Here is a 20,637-nt window from a genome sequence, read left to right on the forward strand (position 1 = left end):
TGTACAGGGGTGAAGAAATAAAGCAATGTATAAAGTGCTAATGAAGATAGAGTAGTTAAGGATTCAACAAAAATATTTTTTATCAAAGCAATGAACACTTAACTTAAAAAACCCAAACAAACAAATGTGGAATATCTAAAGGAGTTTAGAAATCCTTCTAGTAAGACTTGGTTTATTGTATAGGGTTTTTAAAGAGTCAAATACCGATGCCAGTGAATTTAGTGGATGTTTGTCATTAACTTCATTGGGACTCTGATTTCTCTAAACATGTGTTTTGGTTCTGTATGTAATTCTTCATATGCCAGTATAATGATTTTATTTTGTTCTTGAACATTTGTTTACTTTTGACACCATTGAAGAGGAAATGGGTATTTATCAAGGTGACAGTTTTTTGGTCTTACATCTCCAATGAACAGTACTTTAGATTGAAATCTTTTGCATGGCAAATTCAATTACTGGTGCATTTTTATATTTTAGAAGATTGTTACAAAATAGTGAATTGTTTTAAGTAATGTGATTGACTAGAAGGCATGATAAATCAAAACATTATTCTTTCTTCAGAATGTAATCTGAATCAAATTTGCCATTAGTTAGAAAATTGATTACGTTTGGGCTTGTTCACAAGTGGAGCTGATTTGGGGTGATGTACCGCTTAATTTTATGCTTCTGTTTCTGAAATCTGTAACCCAGAATTCCTAATGTCTATGGCACAAGCCAGATATTTCTGTCATTGGCAGCCATCATGAAAATTTGACTCTTACTGCCCAATCCTGTTTCAACTTAAAGCCTGCAGAGAAACTCCCATTGACATTGTTGGGAGCAGGAGAGCAAAAGTAGAACTATAGTCATGCATATTTTGCTAAACCATGCTCTCTACAGTCCTATTATATTAATTTCCGAGATCAAGAGTTAAAGGGTGATACAAAATATGTCATGCTCCAACATGAAACAGTGTTACAAAGGTTCATAATTTTTCCTACAGAGACCTTGGTTTTATTGGTTTCTTGGCAAATGCCTCATAAGTTTTAATTCTAATGTTGAAAGTCTGTTGATCAAACACAAGAACAAATAAGCCGACAAACAAAAGGGTAGACAAGAAATACTTTGTCCCGTTGAAAGGGATGGAATTGTTATTTATTCATCCCCAGACCAATTCTTTGGTAATAGATGCTGTGCAAAAGAGGCCCAAGGCCCCTCAGTATAAGAATTCTGTAACTGAGGAGGACAGCAAAAGAATGGACATATTTGGGAACAAAGTGTACTCTTCGGCGACACTATTAGTCTGTATTGCTAACTATGCTGCACTCTGTCAAAATCTTGATTGGACAAATTACACAAAACTTAAAACGCTTATGGAACACCTGCCGGACTCCAAGAAACTGATCCTAAAATCCATTGTCCAGGAAGGCTATGCCTCCACCAGGACAGGTCTCCAGATTGCGCTATATGTCGCGGGAACAGCCGCCCGTTTGACGGCTACCGCAATTGTGATGAGGAGGGCTTGCTGGTTACAAATGGCTGGAGTCCCAAGAGAACTACTAAATAAGGTCGAGGACCTCCTGTTTGACAAACAGAAGCTCTTTGCCGAGAAAACAGATGGAGTTCTACATTAGAGCAAAGATGCATGCACCACTCTCCGTACTCTCGGTATGTATATGCCTCCATACAGATGCAGGCGTTACATGCCTTATCAGAGGTGCCACAACTATTCATACAACATACAACATACAACAGCAACATGGTTTTGACTAACCATGAACAAGGCAGAGACCCCAAAGAAGGCACAATCAGACCAGCTGAACCCCCAATCAAACAGATTTGACTTCTCAGTTGGGCTTGCAAACACTTGCCATTGTCAATCCAAGTGGTCATGCCTCACCTATATTTCACCACCATCTGTGACCATTTTACTATCAATGATCCACCATCAAGTCCGATGGCTGGGTTCTGAAGATAGTCATCTCGCTACACCATCCCTTTCCTTTCTCTGCCTCCAACCACCATACCTACCACGTGTCTCTTCAGGGCCCCTTCTCATGAGAACTTGCTAAAACAAGAGGTTCATTGTCTCTTCTCCATCGGAACTGTAGAGAAAGTACCGGATGAGTTCAAGGGAAGGATTCCATTCCTGCTCTTTCCTCACCCAAAAGGAAACAGGAGGGTGGAGACCCATACTCGATCTTCGATAGCTCAACTGTTATCTCCAAAAAAATGGTTCAAAATGGTAACTCTTGCATAGATAATATCAGCATTAGATGACAAGGATTGGTTTGCAGCTCTTGATCTTCAAGATGCCTACTTTTATATCACCATCCATCCCACCCACAGACGATTTTTTCACTTCACAGTAGGCAGGGAGCATTTTTAGTACCGGGTCCTTCCTTTCAGCCTTTCCTCTGCTCCTAGTGTATTCTCAAAAACCCTTGCGGTAGTGACAGCATACTTGTTTCCAAGGGTGTTATATTTTTCCTCTACCTCAATGACTGCCTTCTAAAAGGCGGCTCCTCAGTGGAGACACAACATATGATAGCAATAGCCAGACAAACTTTCGATTCCCTTGGTCTAATTATTAACAATCAGAAATCCACGCTCGAACCCGCTCCAACTTTGGAGTTCATAGGTGTTCATCTCAACTCCACCACAGTATGAGCCTGCTTACCTATCCAAAGGTTCCAAGCCATTCAAGACCTGGTTGCTGAACTAATCTCCAGTTCTGCTGTTCTAATACTCACATGCCTACAACTAACGGGCATATGGTGGCCACAACTTATGTAGTCCACCATGCACGACTACACTTCCGCTGTCTTCAACACTGGGTAGCGTCCGTGTATGCTTTGACAAGACATCGCGTCCGCAAAATAGTGACTCCTTCAGGAAATGTTTGCATGTCCCTCAAATGTTGGACCAAGTCACGCAGCCTCTTTGTAGGCGTCATCACTGGCCTTAACCTTTGGGCCACATTACCACAGATGCCTCCCTTATCGGGTGGGGTGCCACGTGAATGGCATGTCTGTACAAGGCTGATGGTCATCACGAGAGGCAGCTTTCCACATACATTTTCTGGAGCTCAGGGCAGTCTTCAGTGTTTGCAGACACTTCCAGAATGACATCTGCGACTCCACAGTGAGAGCATTCACCGACAGTATCGCCACAATGTACTACATAGGTGGCACACGGTCTCAATCCCTTTGTCCAGATGCAGTGTACCTCTGAATTGGTGCATTCGCAACAAGATCACTTTAATAGCATCATACTTAACTGGTGTCAACAATGCTGCTGTGGACTCCCTGAGCAGACATTTCGCATGAGTGGGAATTCCTCAGTGACATACTCCAATGTATTTTCCGTTGCTGGGGTTTCCCTCTGATAGACCTCTTTGCCACCTACAAAAATACGAAATGCTGATATTATTGCTCCAGGGCAGGCATCGGTCGGGGATCCTGGGGAGATGCTTTTCTCCTCACTTGGGGGGGCCTCTCCCCTATATGCATTTCCCCGTGTCGTACTTATACCCAGGATCATCAAGAAAATCAACACAGATGGAGCCAAGCTGATCCTCGTAGCGCCCTCCTGGACCCGCCTGCCTTGGTTCCCTTTTCTCCACTGAAGGTCTCTATATCTGCCATATCTTGTTCCCAATCTACAAGACTTGTTGACCCAGGACCACGGCTTCCTCCTACACCTGTAGCCTCAGACCCTGCACTTAAACACCTGGTTCCTAGCTGTTTCTGCACATCTGAAGATCTCTGCTCGGCACAGGTCAAAGAAATTTTGATGCACAGTAGAAGAGACACCACCCGAGCTACTTACCTCACTAAATGTCGGAAGTTTGCCTTCTGGTGTTCTGCTAATCTGAGCAACCCATATGCAGCACCTCTTCACCAGATCCTCAAGTATATCCTTTACTTGAAACAGTTGGGTGTAGCCGCATAGCTCTGACTGGCATCTCAAACAGGTCTATTATGTCCCCAGCCCTGCTCCCTTGCTTCTGATCAGATGGGGTGCTGGGGCCATGTGCTGCTCACCAGATCTCTGGGAGGGGCTTCTTCCCCTCAGAGTCAGTGGGTGGCCACTTTGCACCACTACAATGACTCAGGACTCAGGACTCAAACTAACAACCTTTGAACGGTCTTTTTTGTCCTGTAAGCCCAAACTGTAGCTGGTCCTAGAAAGATACATGATCATGCCACCTTGTGCTGGAATCCATCTTGAATCTAGTACTTCTCCATGGGGAGAAACAACTGAACAAAGGGTTCAGACCCTGGGTGGAAATCTCTTCAACCAATTCGTTCTTGGTACATAAACTTTGTGTTAAATACCCTGACCCAGCATCCCTTTATTGCCTTGTCTGAGATGCCTCTCTCCCAACCACCCACTCTCTTTAAAGTTGTCATACATCTTGCAGTCACTTTGCAATGATCATTTTGGAGTCCTGTTCTTCCCCATCCTCTTCTTCTGATGACAGCCTCCTTGTTATAGTCCTGCAACATAGAGGTTGCTCTATACAGTTTGTCCATTAGGCTGCACTGCCCAGTGACCAAGGGGCCATCCCTTACTCTGGTCATTAGGTTGCACTGCCCTACAGAGACAGACTGAATTAAGTCTCTGACTGACTTAACAGATAACAGCTTTGTCCACACACTACTGTAAACCTCCCCTCTCAGGAAAGGGTGTGTGTATGCCAGCACACAGCCATAAAGCTTTGAATATGCCAAATGTATATTTGATAGTCATTCTGCATCTGTTCATCCAGTTGGTGACATATTTCTTACTACTGTCCAGGTTTCCTGTGTGTGTTTTCATGAGCTACAATAATAAGGGCAATGTCTGGTCTCCGAGCATTACTGGGACAATTCAACATCCTCTATTGGAGTCCTCTGGTCTGGGAAGAAAGTCCCTACTTGAAACTTTGTTTGTTTTGAAGTGTTCATGAAGATACGTGCACCATGGCCCTTCCTGGACTACCGCGCATTGATGTTAATGAAATGCCTGCAGTGATCCACAAGCACTTGCAATACCATAAAGTACCCCATTTCTATTGAAGCACTCTGTTGCAAGATGGTTCAGATATGCATGCTGTCTTTCACTTGGCTACAAAGCCGCCCATTATTTCATGCACATTTCCAAGAGTCACAGTCCTTTGCGGCAAAATCCAATTAATGAGTCTGCACACTAGGTTAATGCAGCCCCAAGAGTGGATTTCTGGATTTCAAAACAATTCACAACAGACAAGTAGCAGTCTGGACTTCCCAGTTTCTATACAAAGATAGATGGTCATTCACTTCACCACCAGGAGTGCAGCTCTCATTTTGATGTCTTTGAGCTGCCATGCAGTTCCAGAAAGGTGGCTTTCCTGATGTTAAAATTCTGCAGCCATTGAAGACATTGCAGCCTGTGTGACTGTGATCCCAGCACTTACTGCTAGTTTCCCTGAGCACAGAAGTGACAATCCACTGTGCGCATTTGCTTTGTGTATACCAGAAATAATACAGCAGGGCAAGCATCTCTGATTTCTGTTTAGCTCATAATATACTGCATGACCAGCTACTACATATTCAACTAAAAACCATCTTGGTCCCCTTGCAATGTTTTTTAACTCATTGCTGTTTGCTCGTTCAGTTTAGTTTAAAAAGTAAACCTAAAAAATACCAGTACATATTTATTGTAGGAAATATTCACAAATATTAATTGCCACAACACCTTGTGACGTAATTAGGTAGTATTATCTCCTATTACATTTGGGAAAACTGATGCATGTAAAATTTAAATTTTGCCTACATCGCTGGTAGAGACAGCCAGCAGTACAACCGAGAAATTCTCATAAATCCCAAGCTTAATCATTAGACACATTTCCTTTAAAAATTTAAAAATTGTTTTGTTTTGCCAATGCAGGAGACTGTGCAATTAGTACTTCTTCCAAGCTTTTACTTAAGCAATCTTGAACATGATAGTTAAAAGGTCTGTAACTAAGATCCTTCCCGACCCCTGGAAACAAACAGTAAGAGATCTGTAGGATCCTAATTGTGGAATCTCACTCCACAACAACTTATCAAGTTCTGAGGGTGGTTAGGCTGCTGCTGAACATCACATCGTGCCAGAGGAGAATAAAGTGGGAGGATTTGGTGGTTTGTCGGGGAAAAAAATATATAAAGGAACAAAGAGAGCAAATGCCAGCGACTCTATGAAGTTGAAATGATATAATTGTGTGGATAGGCCATGAAAAACCTTTGAAAGAAAGACAAGCAGTTTTTTGATTGATGCAGGGGAGTGCGGGGGGCCAAAGTAGGAAAGCAAAAGGGATGTGTGAGAGACAGTGTTGAGGTGATGGGTCAGAATAAAGTCTTTCCAGCAGCATTTTGCATAAATAGAAATGGGACAATCTGAGGTTTCTTCAATGCTAGAGAAGAGAACTTTGCATTAATCAACATGCATGGGAATGAGGGCATAGATGAGAGTTCTTTCTGATATCTGAGCTTTCCTTGAAGTTAAGTTGCCATTTTAAGATATTTCACATATGTTCTTGGCAAATAGACGAGGTCTAAGTCACCTTGTTCTAAAAATAAAAAGCATTATTGCCTGGATTTCTTCCAGTCATTTTTCAGGGCTTTCATTTTACATAAGAGATTCTATAAATAGGTCACTAACATGCTAGCTACGCATTTACAAAAGATGGAATCACATTCCCTGCTTAGGTGTTGGTTACACTTAATGTTGTTCCTAGAAAGAAAATGCTGATTTTGGTCTTCATATGCCTTTTCTATTTATATAGTTACACAGTTCAATTTGTGGAAAGTATGTGATTTATAATCCCATTTCCAGTGGTGTTGAGGTTTACATTAAGTACAGCGGATGTGCAGCTGTAAGATTAACTGATATTATAGCTTGAGCAAAAGCCTTGCTGTAAAGGTAATGCTCTGTGGTCCTGATTTTTCAGCATTACCCAGTGTCTTTTTAACTTAATTTGTAAATAACCTTAGCACAATTAATCAGCCAGCAGTTGCTGTACTGTGTTGCTATAGTCAATAATTTGTGTGTGGGGGGGGGGGAACTTTTAGAGAGAACTTGAATTATGAGAGCATATGAAATAATGTATATGCATGTAGACATGCAATTTAAGTATACCAAGAAGTTTTGTACAGAGGATAATTTCCATTTTTAGTCTTGCATTCATGATCATATTTTAGAAAAATGATAATGAAAAACTTGGGCAACGTATTTTAAAAATGAGTGCCCACTGTTAGGCTTTGTAGTCCATATTTAGATACCTACAGAAATAGACTAATTTTCAGAAGTGCTGACATGAGCGGTTGGTGTAGCTGGGGATGGGGGAGGTAGGCTGCCAACCCCACTTACCGTCCTGCCTCCTGTGCTGAGGTTTCACCCCTTACCGGGAGGGGAGGAGGCAGGAAAGCGTGCCAAGTGCACCCCAGCCTCTCCAGAGCACCAGGGAGGGGAAAAGAGATGGGGCAGCATGCTTTAGCCTCCCTGGAGCACTAGGGAGAAGAGAGGCAAGGGAGACACATAAGTGCAGTGTGGCTCCCCCGCCTCTCTGGAACATCAGAGGAGGGGGGAGGAGGCCATGCAGCGTGGCTCCCAGAGTACAGAGGAGGCCACACAGTTCCAGCCTCCCTGGTCAGAAACATGGTTAGGGTGGGTTGAGTGATGCTGTTCCCAGCACCCATGCCGGCTGTTACTTGTCATCTTATTCTCTTCCAGGTGTTTGCAGATGAATTCCTTAATTTACTTGCTCCATTATCTTCCCTGGCACAGAAGTTCAATTGACTGGTCTGTAGTTTCCTGGGTTGTTCTTGTTTCCCTTTTTCTAGATGGGCACTACATTGGCCCTCTTCCAGTCTTCTGGAATCTCTCTTGTCTTCCATGATTTTTCAAACATGATAGAGGAGGTATCTGAACCTTGAGGTATCAGCTCCTTGAATATTCTAGGATGCATTTCATCAGGTCCTGGTGACTTGCAGACCTCTAAATTTTCTAAGTGATTTTAACTTGTTCTTTTTTTATTTTGTCTTCTAAACCTACCCCATTCCCACTAGCGCATTCACTTTGTTCAGCATTCCTTCATCATCAGACTTCTTGGTGAAGACCTAAACAATGAAGTTGTTAAGCACATCTGTAATTTCCAAGTTTGCTATTATTGTTTCTCCCTCCTCACTGAGCAGTGGACTTACCCTGTCCTGGGCCTTCCTCTTGCTTCTAATATATTTATAGAAAGTCTTCTTGTTTCCCTTTATTTTTGTAGCTAGTTTGAGTTCATTTTGTTGCAGAGACTGTCCACTTTGTCCAATATACATGACGGGGGCATTGCTGGCACTTGATGGCATATATTACGTTAGAGCAGGGTTTCTCAAACTTTGTGATACCGCAACCCCCCTCTAAGTTGCTCGCAACCCCCTGGGGTGTCAGGACCCACAGTTGGAGAAACACGACATTAGAGGATGTGTAGTTATATGACCCGTGGTGATGTGGCTTATGTGGTTAGGTCCTGTAATGGCGTTGCTTGTATAGATATGTGGACTGAGTTGTCAACAGGGTTTGTTGCAGGAGGCGTGTCTGCTTCTCACTTGTCTGCAGCCCATGACTAATTTTTTTTTCTGTAGATGAGTGACCCGCAACCCAAAAAAGTTTCTCCATCTGTGATTTAGGAGGTGGTCTGTAGGTGAGGATTGGCCTGTTTCCCAAGACCTGTGGGAGTGAGGGATCCATAAGTATCCTGTGGCCTAGATGAGGTAAGACTTTGCCTTCCCAAGCCATGGCCATGCCCACACTGCACCCCCAGAAAGCCTGCTTTAGGTGTTCTGGGGGCAGAGTGTTGCTGCCCTCCAGCGCCTGCCCTCCTTGTGCTCCTGGCTGGGGAGGCTGGAACTGTGCGCCCTTTCCCCCCTCCTGCAGCCACTGGTGCTCAAGGAGCTATGCCACATAGCTCCCTCCACTCCCCTGGTGCTCTGGGGAGGTGGGGGAGCCGTGCCATGTGTATGCGTCCCCCCCTTGCCTCTCTTCTACTTCCCAATGCTCCAGGGATGCTGAGGCAGGCTCAGCACGCTGCCCTGCCTGCTCCCCTCCCCAAGGGAGCATGCTCCACACACTGCCCTGCCTCCTCCCGGAATGACACGCTCAGCGTGCTGCCCCACCTCCTCTCTTCCCCGTGGTGCTTGGGGCCTCAGCAGATGGGATGGGGCTGGGGGTCTGCAGCAACTGCCCATGGAGGGATAGTTTTTCAGGATAGGTTGTAGATTGTGAAAAATGTGACTTAAGACACCTAAATAAAGACGGCAATTAAGAGGATGGATGGTGCATAAGAGTTAGCACTGTCTGTTCCCAAGTTTAATAGACCTGCTTGGGGGCTGCCTGACACATACAGTGGTAATACTGCAGCTAATTTAAATACACCCTTCTCTATTTAGCAACTGTGGGATGTAATGACAGTTTTGGAGTTGGGGAGAAGGCATCCTTCAACTAAGGGAGGATGACACGGTCACATATACACCCAGAAAAGAAATTTTGTCCGAAATGCTGAGAGGAATGGCCCTGCAAAACCACTACTCTCTTCTCCCCCCCCCATGACACCTGTAAAAGGTTCCAGTACTGCAGATTACTTTGTCTCCATTCCCTTTTTAAAAATAAAAAGGACCTTCAGCACTTACTGTGTCTGCTTCTCAATTCTCTTCTAATGTTCCATTGTGGTTTGGCTCCTTTCCTGTGCTGCAGCAGTCTCTGGAAAGCATGCCAAGTTACCATGAGTCCTCTAAATCAGGACTACTCAACTTTGGAAGCCCCAGAGGCCACAATGATACAGGGGCAGCACATGCCGAGGGCTGCAGCTTAAGTGTGGTTGCATATACATGCAAATAACTTCTTTCACACGGATGGGCATGAATACAAAGCACTTCCCACAACGCTCTGGCCCTCTCCATCCCTTCCCTGGGGGCTAGAAATGCTGACACCCTGTATCCGTCTGTTCCAGAAAGCCTGTCCGCTTGCATTTTTCAGTGCTCACCCCACCTATTGTGGAGCATGTTCTCAGTTGAGGCCATGATCAAAGGATCGCACCCATGGGCAGTGTGTTGAGCCCCACATAAATTACACCATGGGCTGCAAACAAATGGGTCACAGGCTTCATGCAGCCTGCCAGCCGTGTTTTGAGTAGCCCTACTTCTGCTCTAAATGCTATAGTCACTTGTCTTTCCAGCTTTTGTTCTCTGTGAAATTTCCCCTCATCCCCATCCTAATTTTATTTATCCCAGACTCCTCCAAGGATTTGCTCTCCCCTTCCTATCAACATACCTCCCTCAGTTTTTCTCCCTTCCACATCAGTGTCTCCTGGAACATCCCCTAGTCTCTTTCCCTTTTTCTCAGATTTATCTCATTCTCTCTTTTTCCGATCAAAACGCCTCTTACTATCCTCTTCTCTTTTCCTCCCAGCCTCTTTCCCTGATCATACTCCCTTTATCTTCTCTTTCCCCATATTCGCCAGTCTTTGCTCTCTCATCCCAAATCATTTTACCATTTTGAGTTTTCTTCTGTTTTATTTCGTTTGTTATATTGTATTAGTCAATTCTTCGTCCTTCTCCCCTAAATCTTCCAGTCTCTCATTCCTCTCCTTCCAAACCACCTTATTCTTCCCACTCTGCCTAATGTCTCCTCTCTACCCAAGACTAACTTCCTCAGACTCTTCTCCCTTTTACAAAGCCAGCTCACTTCTCTTCCCAACCCCCTCCTTCTCTTCCTTTCCCTCACAGCCTGCACTGTTTTTATTTTAAATCTGTGAACATTGTGTGGAAAGCTACACACAATTTTTCTAGATTAAGGATAAGGAACCATATTTATTCATGCATTTCTACTTCCTGCCATGTAAGAAAATGTGTGTACCCTTTGATTTGATCAATACGCACATTTGGTAGGTACCTGTATCAGTGTTTGCAAGAAGCCTGGGGCAGAGCAGCTGGGGTGCTGCTGGGTTGGTCCCGTAGCGCTGCCCCTCGGCACTGTGGGACCAACCCGGCAGCACCTCAGCTGCGCTGCCCCAGACTTTCCCAAGTCAGCCGCTGCTGAAACTGACCAGCGGTTGACCTGGGGAAGCCTGGGGCAGAGCAGCACCAATTGTCCAGCTGCCTGGAGCACTTCCGGGTTCCAGGTGGTGTCGGGCTATCAGGCGTGCCGGACCACTGGATGCCGGACAACTGGAGTTTTACTGTATCTAGCCAGTCTGTACTAGCTGTGAAGTCAGCTTCTCCTAAATTCGTTGTGAAATGCCAGCGCTTTTTCGTGTAGAATTGGTCAAGTTATTGGCATGCTGTTTTGTCTTCGCTATTTTGTGAACCACAAAAATAAAACTTCATTCACATTTTCATACTCGCATTTTTTCATTCATTCTTTTTTTCAGACCTTCATTTGAAGCTCTATCAGAGCACCATTTTTCAATTTCATGATAACATAAGAACTGCCGTACTGGGTCAGACCAAAGGTCCTTCTAGCCCAGTATCCTGTCTGCCGACAGTGGCCAGCACCAGGTGCCCCAGAGAGGGTGGACCGAAGACACAATCAAGTGATTTGTCTTCTGCCATCTCTCTCCAGCCTCTGACAAAAAGAGGCCAAGGACACCATTTCTATCCCCTGGCTAATAGCTTTTTATGGACCTAACCTCCATGAAATTATCCAGCTTCTCTTTAAACTCTATTATAGTCCTAGCCTTCACAGCCTCCTCTGGCAAGGAGTTCCACAGGTTGACTACACGCTGTGTGAAGAAGAACTTTCTTTTATTAGTTTTAAACCTGCTACCCATTAACTTCATTTGGTGTCCTCTAGTTCTTCTATTTAGGGAACTAATAAATAACTTTTCTTTATTGGCCCTCTCCACACCACTTATGATTTTATAGACCTCTATCATATCCCCCCTCAGTCTCCTCTTCTCTAAACTGAAAAGTCCCAGTCGTTTTAACCTCTCCTCATATGGGACCTGTTCCAAACCCCTAATCATTTTAGTTGCCCTTTTCTGAACCCTTTCTAAGGCCAAAATATCTTTTTTGAGGTGAGGAGACCACATCTGTACGGTGACACTTTTTTAGCTCTTTTGCTATGTTTTTTAAGTTGGGCCTCTATTATGGTGTCTTTGAAAAGTTTCCATGCAGCTTTCAGGGATTTGGCTCTAGTCACTTTGCTTTATAATTTCTGTTTAACTAACCTCCTAATTTTTGTGTAATTCCCCTTTTTGAAATTAAATGCCAGGGTGCTGGACTGCTGAGGTGTTCTTCCCACCACAGGAATGTTGAATGTTGTTATATGATGGTCACTATTCCCAAGCGGTCCGGTAACGGTTATTTCCTGGACCTGATCCTGCACTCCACTCAGGACTAAGTCGAGAATTGCCTGTCACCTTGTGGGTTCCTCCACCAACTGCTCCAAGAAGCAGTCATTTAAGCTATTGAGAAATTTTATCTCCCTTTCTCTTCCTGAGGTGACATGTTCTTGGTACCTAATTGACCATTCATTATCAGTGGGAAATAGGTCAATGGAGGGATGATAGGAGTTACTATAGAGAACTTTCTGGGTGTCTGGCTGATGAGTCTTGCCCACATGCTCAGGGTTTAGCTGATTGCCATATTTGGGGTCGGGAAGGAATTTTCCTCCAGGGTAGATTGGCAGAGGCCCTGGAGGTTTTTCGCCTTCCTCTGTAGCATGGGGTACAGATCACAGCTGGAGGATTCTCTGCATCTTGGGGTCTTCAAAGTATTTGAAGGCTTCAATATCTGAGATATAGGTGAGAGGATTATTCTAGGAGGGGTGGGTGGGATTTTGAGTCTATGTATCCAGTCAATATGGGGGTAATTAAAATCCCCCATTATTATAGAGTTCTCTATTTTGGTAGCCTCTCTAATCTCCCTCAGCATTTCAATGTCAGTATCGCTGTCCTGGTCAGGTAATATATCCCTATTGCTAATTTCTTATTATTGGAGCATGGAATTACTATCCATAGCGATTCTATGGAACATGTTGATTCACTTAATATTTTTATTTCATTTGATTCTACACTATCTTTCACATACAGTGCCACTCCACCACCCACCCGGCCTGCTCTATCCTTTCGATATATTTTATATCCCAGTATGATTGTGTCCCACAGATTTTCCTCATTCCACCAGGTTTCAGTGATGCCTATTATGTCAATGTCCTCATTTAATACGAGGTACTCTAGTTCACCCATCTTATTAGTCCGACTCCTAGCATTTGTGTACAAGCACTTTAAAAATTTGCCACTGCTTATTTGTCTGCCCTTCCCTGATGCATTGGATTAATTTATATGCGGTTGTTTGTCTGCTCTGTCCCATGGTTTGCCCTTTCCCCTCCTCTTTCTGACTACAGCCTAGAGAATCTTTATCAATAGATTCTCCTCTAAGAGAAGTCTCCCTCCGATTTACGTGCATCTCCGCACCAATCGGCTTTCCCCCATCTCTTAGTTTAAAAACTGCTCTACGGCCTTTTTAATGTTTAGTGCCAGCAGTCTGGTTCCACCTTGGTTTAGGTGGAGCCCATCCTTCCTGTATAGGCTCCCCCTCTCCCAAAAGTGTCCCCAGTTCCTAATAAATCTAAACCCCTCTTCCCTACACCATCGTCTCTTCCACGCATTGAGACTCTGAAGCTCTGCCTGCCTACCTGGCTCTGCGCGTGGAACTGGAAGCATTTCCGAGAATGCCACCATAGAGGTCCTGGATTTCAGTCTCTTTCCTAGCAGCCTAAATTTGGCCTCCATGACATCTCTCCTACCCTTCCCTATGTCATTGGTACCTACATGTACCACGACCGCCGGCTCCTCCCCAGAACTACACATAAGTCTATCTAGATGCCTCGAGAGATCCGCAACCTTCGCACCAGGTAGGCAAGTGACCATACGGTTCTCCCGGTCATCACAAACCCAACTATCTATGTTTCTAACGATCGAATCACCCACTACTAACACCTGCCTCTTCCTAACTGGCATTCCCTCCCCCTCAGAGGTATCCTCAGTGCGAGAGGATACTGCAGCATCCTCTGGGAGGAGGGTCCCAACAATGGGATGGTTTCCCTCTGCTCCCATTGAATGCTCTGTTCCCTTGAGACTCATCTTCCTTAAGAGCACTGGGGCTCTCAGACTGGAGGTGGGACAGTACTACAGTGTCCCGGAAAGTCTCATCAACATAGCTCTCTGCCTCCCTTAGCTCCTCCAGTTCAGCAACCCTGGCCTCCAAAGCCCAAACTCAGTCTCTGAGGGTCAGGAGCTTCTTGCAACGGGTGCACACATACGCCACCCGCCCACAGGGCAGGTACACTCGACACAATAAACAGGATAGCCCCCACTCTGCTGCTGGGCTTCGGTCTCCTTTTTCTAACGAATAAGTTTAAGTATAAACAGGGATTCTTTTTAAACCTCTGGAATATAGATTATTCTAAGAGTTATGTTTTAAAGAAGGTCAGAAGTCACTGGTGCCTTCTAACCTCCCCTCTAAACTCCCTCTCCAAACTCTCCTGTTACCTGTTCGCCCTGTTCCTGTTCCTTTTTTATTTCTTCCACTCACCAGCAGTAACATGCCCCACACCATATTCTGATGCCACATTTTGCATAGTTTTGCCTCTATCTAGTCTTTGTAAGGGTTCAAGTTTTTGTTCCATTGAAACAACTACTTTCACCTTTCGTTTCACTTGCCATGCCAATAAAGAAATGTCAATCTACTTGAGCATCATCAACCAAAAGCACGACTGCACTCCTGCATGTGGTGTGGGTATGCGGCACAGATTGTGATTGGCTGTTGTACACGCTGGGTGCTTATTCGTCAATTTGTCATGTCGGTGTGCGGCACCTGACAGTGGGCGGCACGTTAGATAAAACGGCATGTCGGATAAGTGAAGGTTGGAAAAATTGAGACACTTCTGTATAGTGATCAGGTAGACCCTGTGCTAGTCACCAGGGAAAGAATTCACCAAAGTAACTCAAAACCCATTCCATCTAGTGTCTGCTCTTCAGTCATTTGAAGTATTTGCTAATAGCAGATGCCAACACTGGCACGTGGCCCATCTGCAATCTCATCATCCCAACCCTTCCATAAACTTCCGAAGCCCAGGTTAGAAACTGTTTTATTTCCTTTCCGTTCCCCTTTTCGCTTTCCCCTTTCCACTCCCTTCATGGCTCACTGCAGGAGTCTGTTCCTGAATATCACTCCTCTGAGGATTAGAAATCTTCCTCTAATTTCAGACTTAAACTTGTTGATGGCCAGTTGATATCCATTTATTCTTGTTCCAACACTGTCTCTTCACTTAAATAACTCCTCTTGTCCCTCTGATGTATTTACATATCTCCCCTTCACCCTTCATTTGGTTGAACTAAAGAAGGCAATCTCCTGAAGTTGCCTTTTATGAAGTAGTTTCTCCTTTTCTCAGGTTATCTCTGTAGCTTGTCTCTGCACCTGTTCCATTTTGAATTCATCTTTCTTAAACATGGGAGACCAGGATTGCACTCAGTGTTACAGATGAGATCTCACCTGTGTCTTGTATTCAAGTAATAACACTTCGCTATTTCTTTTGGCAATATCTCATTGGATATATAGTAGGATTCTATTAGCCCCTTTTCTTGGCTGCATTGCCACCCTATGACTGACACTCAGGTCTTTGTTTTCTTCTGTCACTTCCAACTGATACATTCCCAGCTTACAGCAAAATTTCTTGCTTTTAGTCCCTACATACATGACCTTGCACCATTAAATTTCATCCTATGTTGGTTGCTCCAGTTTACAAGATCCTGCAAATCTTGTATAATATTCTGCTCCCCCTTGTTAGGAATACCTCCTAACTTTGTAATTTGCAAATTTTATTAGCAGTGTCCTACATTGTGTCAAGTTCATTAATGGAAATATTAAATACAGTTGATCACAAGATGGATCCCTAAAGAAATTAACTACTAACACTTCTCCAAAGTAACTGTTTTTCTTTCAGTATGACCCATTGCAGTCTCCCCTTAAGTCAATTCCTTATCCACCCTTTGCTTATCATATTAAGCCCCTTCATTTTCTGTAAGTAGGGTAAAGTTTAGGTAGTTATCACAAGACCTCTCTTTCCGGGAACTGTCCTTTTAAATTGTAATACTTGCTCTACCCAGTAAAAGAATTGCCTGAACTTTCTTGATGTTATCTGCATCATCAGATTGTTAGTATTTTGACTTTGTCCTTTTTCCTCTGGCTTGTTGCAGGAAAAACATCTCTCCCACTAAACCATTTCTAGAGCTGCAGTGAGGTGTGACCTTTTAACTCACCACATTGTTTAAAATAGTAGGTGAAATAGACAAGGAAATGACCATATTTTCCAGTGAGAGGGATTAGTTCATATCTTTTAAGTACATGAATCAGGAAAAATACACCATATGAAAAACAGCATGCACTTCTGGACTATCTGCAATCAGAAATGTAAAGATGTGTGTAAACATTAAAGGGTTCTTAACAGCTCTACACCTTTGAGCTAGAGAAACAGCATAGACATACAGGGAGAATGAGTTGTTCCTCACTGCAGATGAACATTGGTGAAAGAGCCAGAGAAACAACCTCTGGCTTCGTTCCTTGCCTTCATCATGTGGACACCTGTGTTTTACATGATATAAGCTTTAAACACATTCTCTCTCTTTTTTTTAGATAGAAGCTGTCTGCGCCAGTCAAGAAACCAGCAAAAATATTTCACAATGGATATAGATGATGAAGAAAATATGAGTAAGATGTGTATATATACATAATACAAAATATAGTACTTTCTGAAAGAGCCATTTTTCCTTGCAGCTGGATGGGCATACAGAAATGATGAGAATACAGATGAGAGAATTTCTGTGTGTATAGTTCACTTTTTTTACATGTGCTCATTAAAGTAGAATTTTCGTACTGGGAAAGCTTTCAAATACATCTGATTAAAATATAATCCAGTTACTCTTCATATGATTGATATCTTCATACCATGCTTTCTAATAATCAAAGATACTTGCATTTCAAAACAGCTTATTCTCTCTCAGCTTGTTTTCTCCTTGAACCTGTAGTGAAGTAATGATGATTAATACATCTAGGGCTTGATTTGAGGAAATATGAAGTGGTATACTCTACTGATGTGACATGCGTGCATGTACCTGTGTAGCATACTGTCTCCTACAAAAAAAAATTTCTACATGTCCCAAACCATCCCACAGTAGAACTGGAAGTAGATTACACAATAATGCTAAACTCATACAAGATCTGGATTAGAGTAAGAAATGAACTCCTGCCTCTAAAGTGTTCTAGCCAGAGGACAGGCTGAACAGAAATTTTATTTTAAATAAAGATCAGAGACTTTGTGTGCCAGAAATGTACAATAACTTACTGGTGTATCAGCCGTCTATTAATGGAATGAGGTTTGAAGGGGGCTGAGATTATTATTTTGGGGGATATACCTAGGGAAGGGGAAACTAGGGCAATGGGGCAAGAAACAGAGTTCAGGAAACTTGGCAAAGAGATAGGAATTGTGAGGGTACAGGAGAAAGGAGAGTGCAGGACAAAGGAGATCAAATATAAGGGTTTGTGAATCAAAAAAGAATGTGTTAGGAGAGGAATCAAGTAATGAAGATTTAAAAAAGGAAGAAAATTATACAGTGGTGGTATTGCTTTGGCCCAGGTCCAGCAAAGTATTTAAGCATGTGTGTACTTTTTAATATGAGCAGTCACGTGGCTTCAGTGGAACGCTACAAGGGCTTAAAGTTAAGCATATGTCTAGATTCATTGTCGGATTGGTGTGAAAGTGCTCAGCCTCCTGCAGGATTAAGACCTATTTATAGAAAGAAATACAGCTACCACGTTATTATACAATTATCTCATATTACAGGTATTTGGTCTTTTAACCATACTTATTTTTTGTGAATGATAATAAAATACTGTGTATGTGTTGCTTTTAAATATTGTGAAATGGATATTTCCTGGCTTTACTGTAAACTGTTCACTCTTGTTCAGAAAAGAATATTTGCTTATTCTATCCCCGAATTGTAAAGCTAACACATATGATACCCTTTCTTTGTCAAAGGTAATGACATCCGAACAGTACAGCAAGGCCTTGTATAGGAAAGATAGAGTTCTACATGTAGAAGTTAAAGTGCATTTTTATTGGGGAGTCAAGAACGTGGGTTTTGTAAAATGACTTCATTTTACTAAAATTCATTCTGCTGGCCTGTTTCTTTAAAGTATTAGCTTGGGTAGGCCTGTGTTTTCTGCCAGTTAAGTAAGTTTTCTCAAATACACAAAAAATGTTAAGGTGGGGAAGACAACTTGAATCAACTAAACTTAAACAAAAAATGAATTACCCCAAATTCATTTAGACAGTACAAATAGGAAATGGTAGAGATGCCTTTGCCTTTCCACTGATGTAAGAACTAATAGAATCCCATATGGTTAAAGTTTGTCAACTTTTTTGGAAAATAGTTTCAGTAAGTGGAGATAAATATTTGTGTACCCCCATATATCCATATGTCCCTTACAGTTGCATTGAAACTAAGGAGGCTGACACACATTCCTGTTGGATTTGTCTTATTTTTTTAAGTCTTGCCAATGCTTTGGAGGCTATGTTGAGAATAAGATGAATAATTTCCAAATACACTCTCCTCATAAGGACTAAGAGAAGTAAGGTTATGTCTACACTACAGCGTTAATTCGAGTTAACTTAATTCAAAATAGTTAATTCAAATTAAGCTAATTCGAATTAACGCATCTACACACAAAACCTATTTCGAAATAGTGCGTCCACATTGAGTGGACCCTGAACCGAAGTTAAGGCTGGCCGGAACCAGTGCCGGCAGGGCATCAGGTTAGGACTCAGTGTGTGGGGCTGCTGCCTGAGGCTAACTGAGCTCTGTGCTTAAAGGGCCCCTACCCACACCCCGCATAGACAGTTCTCAGGGTTCCCCGCTTGCTTGTCTATCTCGGTGAGGGACAGCAAAGCAGTTCTGTCTTGGAGTGCCCTGAGTGCCTGCACTCAGGACACCACAGCACGCAGCCACATGGAGCCAGAGCTGCCCCTAGGCACTCCGGTGCCTCTCGTGGGGTCGTTGCCATCAGCCCGGCTGCACTTGCTGCAGGCTTCCATCTGGGGGGTCCATTGGGGGACTGTCAGGATCCAGGAGGCCCTCCGGTAGAGCGTCCACTGCTCAGAGTCCTCCCCATTGGGGGCTCGTGTCCCATTCCTCTCTCACGTCCTTCCACTTACACCTCCCTAGCACCCCCCTTCCTGATGTCAAACAAAAGACACGTATGTTCAAAAATAGAAACTGGGTTTATTGAACAAAACTGGGGGGGAGGGATGAACCTCTGGGGAGACTGGGAAAAGGAGGCGGGAGAGGTGAAGAGAGGGTGGGAGAGGGGAGGGGGAAGCAAGGGGAAGAAGGGGGAGGGGAAGTTCAGGGCCCAGGGTTGGGGGTCTCGCCAGATCAACTTGATTTGCATGCAAACCTGCTCCTGGGTTCACATGTGGCCTTTGGTGGCCAGGCTGGCAGCTATCCTGCCATAGACGGTCGCGTTCCTCCGTCTAGTGTGGAGATCATGGACGTTGGGGGCATCCCCCCCCCAAACCTGAATAAGGTCCATAATCTCCACCCTGGACCAGGAAGGCGCCCGTCTTCTCCAGCCCCTGTCAGACTCCTGTGAGCTGGCAGGCCACTCCTGGGGAGCGGTGGAGGGCTGGCTGCTAGTGGTTTGTTGGCTCATGTTTTGGAGCCACTGGGTCAGGGGCCCCGGTGGCCACTGCTGGCTCTGGGCTGGCAGGCTTGGAGCTGGCACAGGCACTGTGGCCAGGGTCTACCCCTTTAGTGGCTCCGGGGCTGGGAGAGAGGAGAGTAAGTTTTCCTGGTTGTGCGCAGAGTGGCCACCAGGGCTCCCTGGGAAGGACTGGAGGCCCTTATTTTGAATTAAGTGTCTACCCAGCACTTAATTCAAAATAGCTATTTCGAATTTGGCGTTACTCCTCGTAGAATGAAGTTTACCAAATTTGAATTAAGCGCTCCGCTATTTCGAATTAATTTTGAAATAGTGGTTTGCATGTATAGATGCTATTAAAGTTAATTTGAAATAATGGCTGTTAGTTCAAATTAACTTCGCAGTGTAGACATACCCTAAGAGAAATAATTGTCATAATTCAAGTGATTTAAATAAAATACTTAATTAAGTAGGCATGTTCTAACTGAATGTGCTTGAATGCAAATAAAAATGCCTTGTAGTTGAAGGAAAATGTTATTTTTATGTTGAGGTCCTATAAATGTCCTTATTAAAATATTTAACATGTCTACACCTTTTTATTTAAAAGAGAATTCAGTTGAATGCAATAAGCTTTTGATCTTGGGCTATTAAAAAGATAATTTCACCAAGGACAATAGATGAGGTGTAGGGTGGTACAATCATGACGGTTTAACGGAAATTAAATACAACCAATGACAACTGGATTGTAATGTTATATGTGATACAGAGGAGTCTCTTGCATTTGTATGTCTACTTAGGATACATATGTACCCTGTACATTACATACATAGAAAGGGTATTTTACTAAACAGGGTTAAATTATGCTAAATAAATTTGGTAATATAAGTCCAAATATTTTAAGAAAAAAATC

The 20,637-nt window shown here is 43.5% G+C and overlaps 1 protein-coding gene across 5 annotated transcripts in view; it reads left to right on the forward strand.

Annotated features, from left to right (window-relative positions):
* The window catches only part of ADARB1 (adenosine deaminase RNA specific B1), a 100,303-nt gene that overhangs the window by 39,419 nt on the left and 40,247 nt on the right, over positions 1–20,637 (forward strand). For 3 of the 5 annotated variants that reach the window (XM_089779853.1, XM_075934162.2, XM_025179867.3), the window contains exon 2: positions 16,665–16,739. In XM_089779853.1, the coding sequence (XP_089635979.1) occupies positions 16,712–16,739 (28 nt within the window). In that variant the 5' untranslated portion in view covers positions 16,665–16,711. Of the gene's footprint in view, positions 1–8,615; positions 8,745–16,664; positions 16,740–20,637 lie in introns of all 5 variants that reach the window. The other 2 variants (XM_075934164.2, XM_075934163.2) reach the window with 2 other exon arrangements.

Source organism: Pelodiscus sinensis, chromosome 7 (assembly GCF_052426305.1).
Source record: "Pelodiscus sinensis isolate ZL-2025 chromosome 7, ASM5242630v1, whole genome shotgun sequence".
NCBI classification, from domain to species: domain Eukaryota; kingdom Metazoa; phylum Chordata; order Testudines; family Trionychidae; genus Pelodiscus; species Pelodiscus sinensis.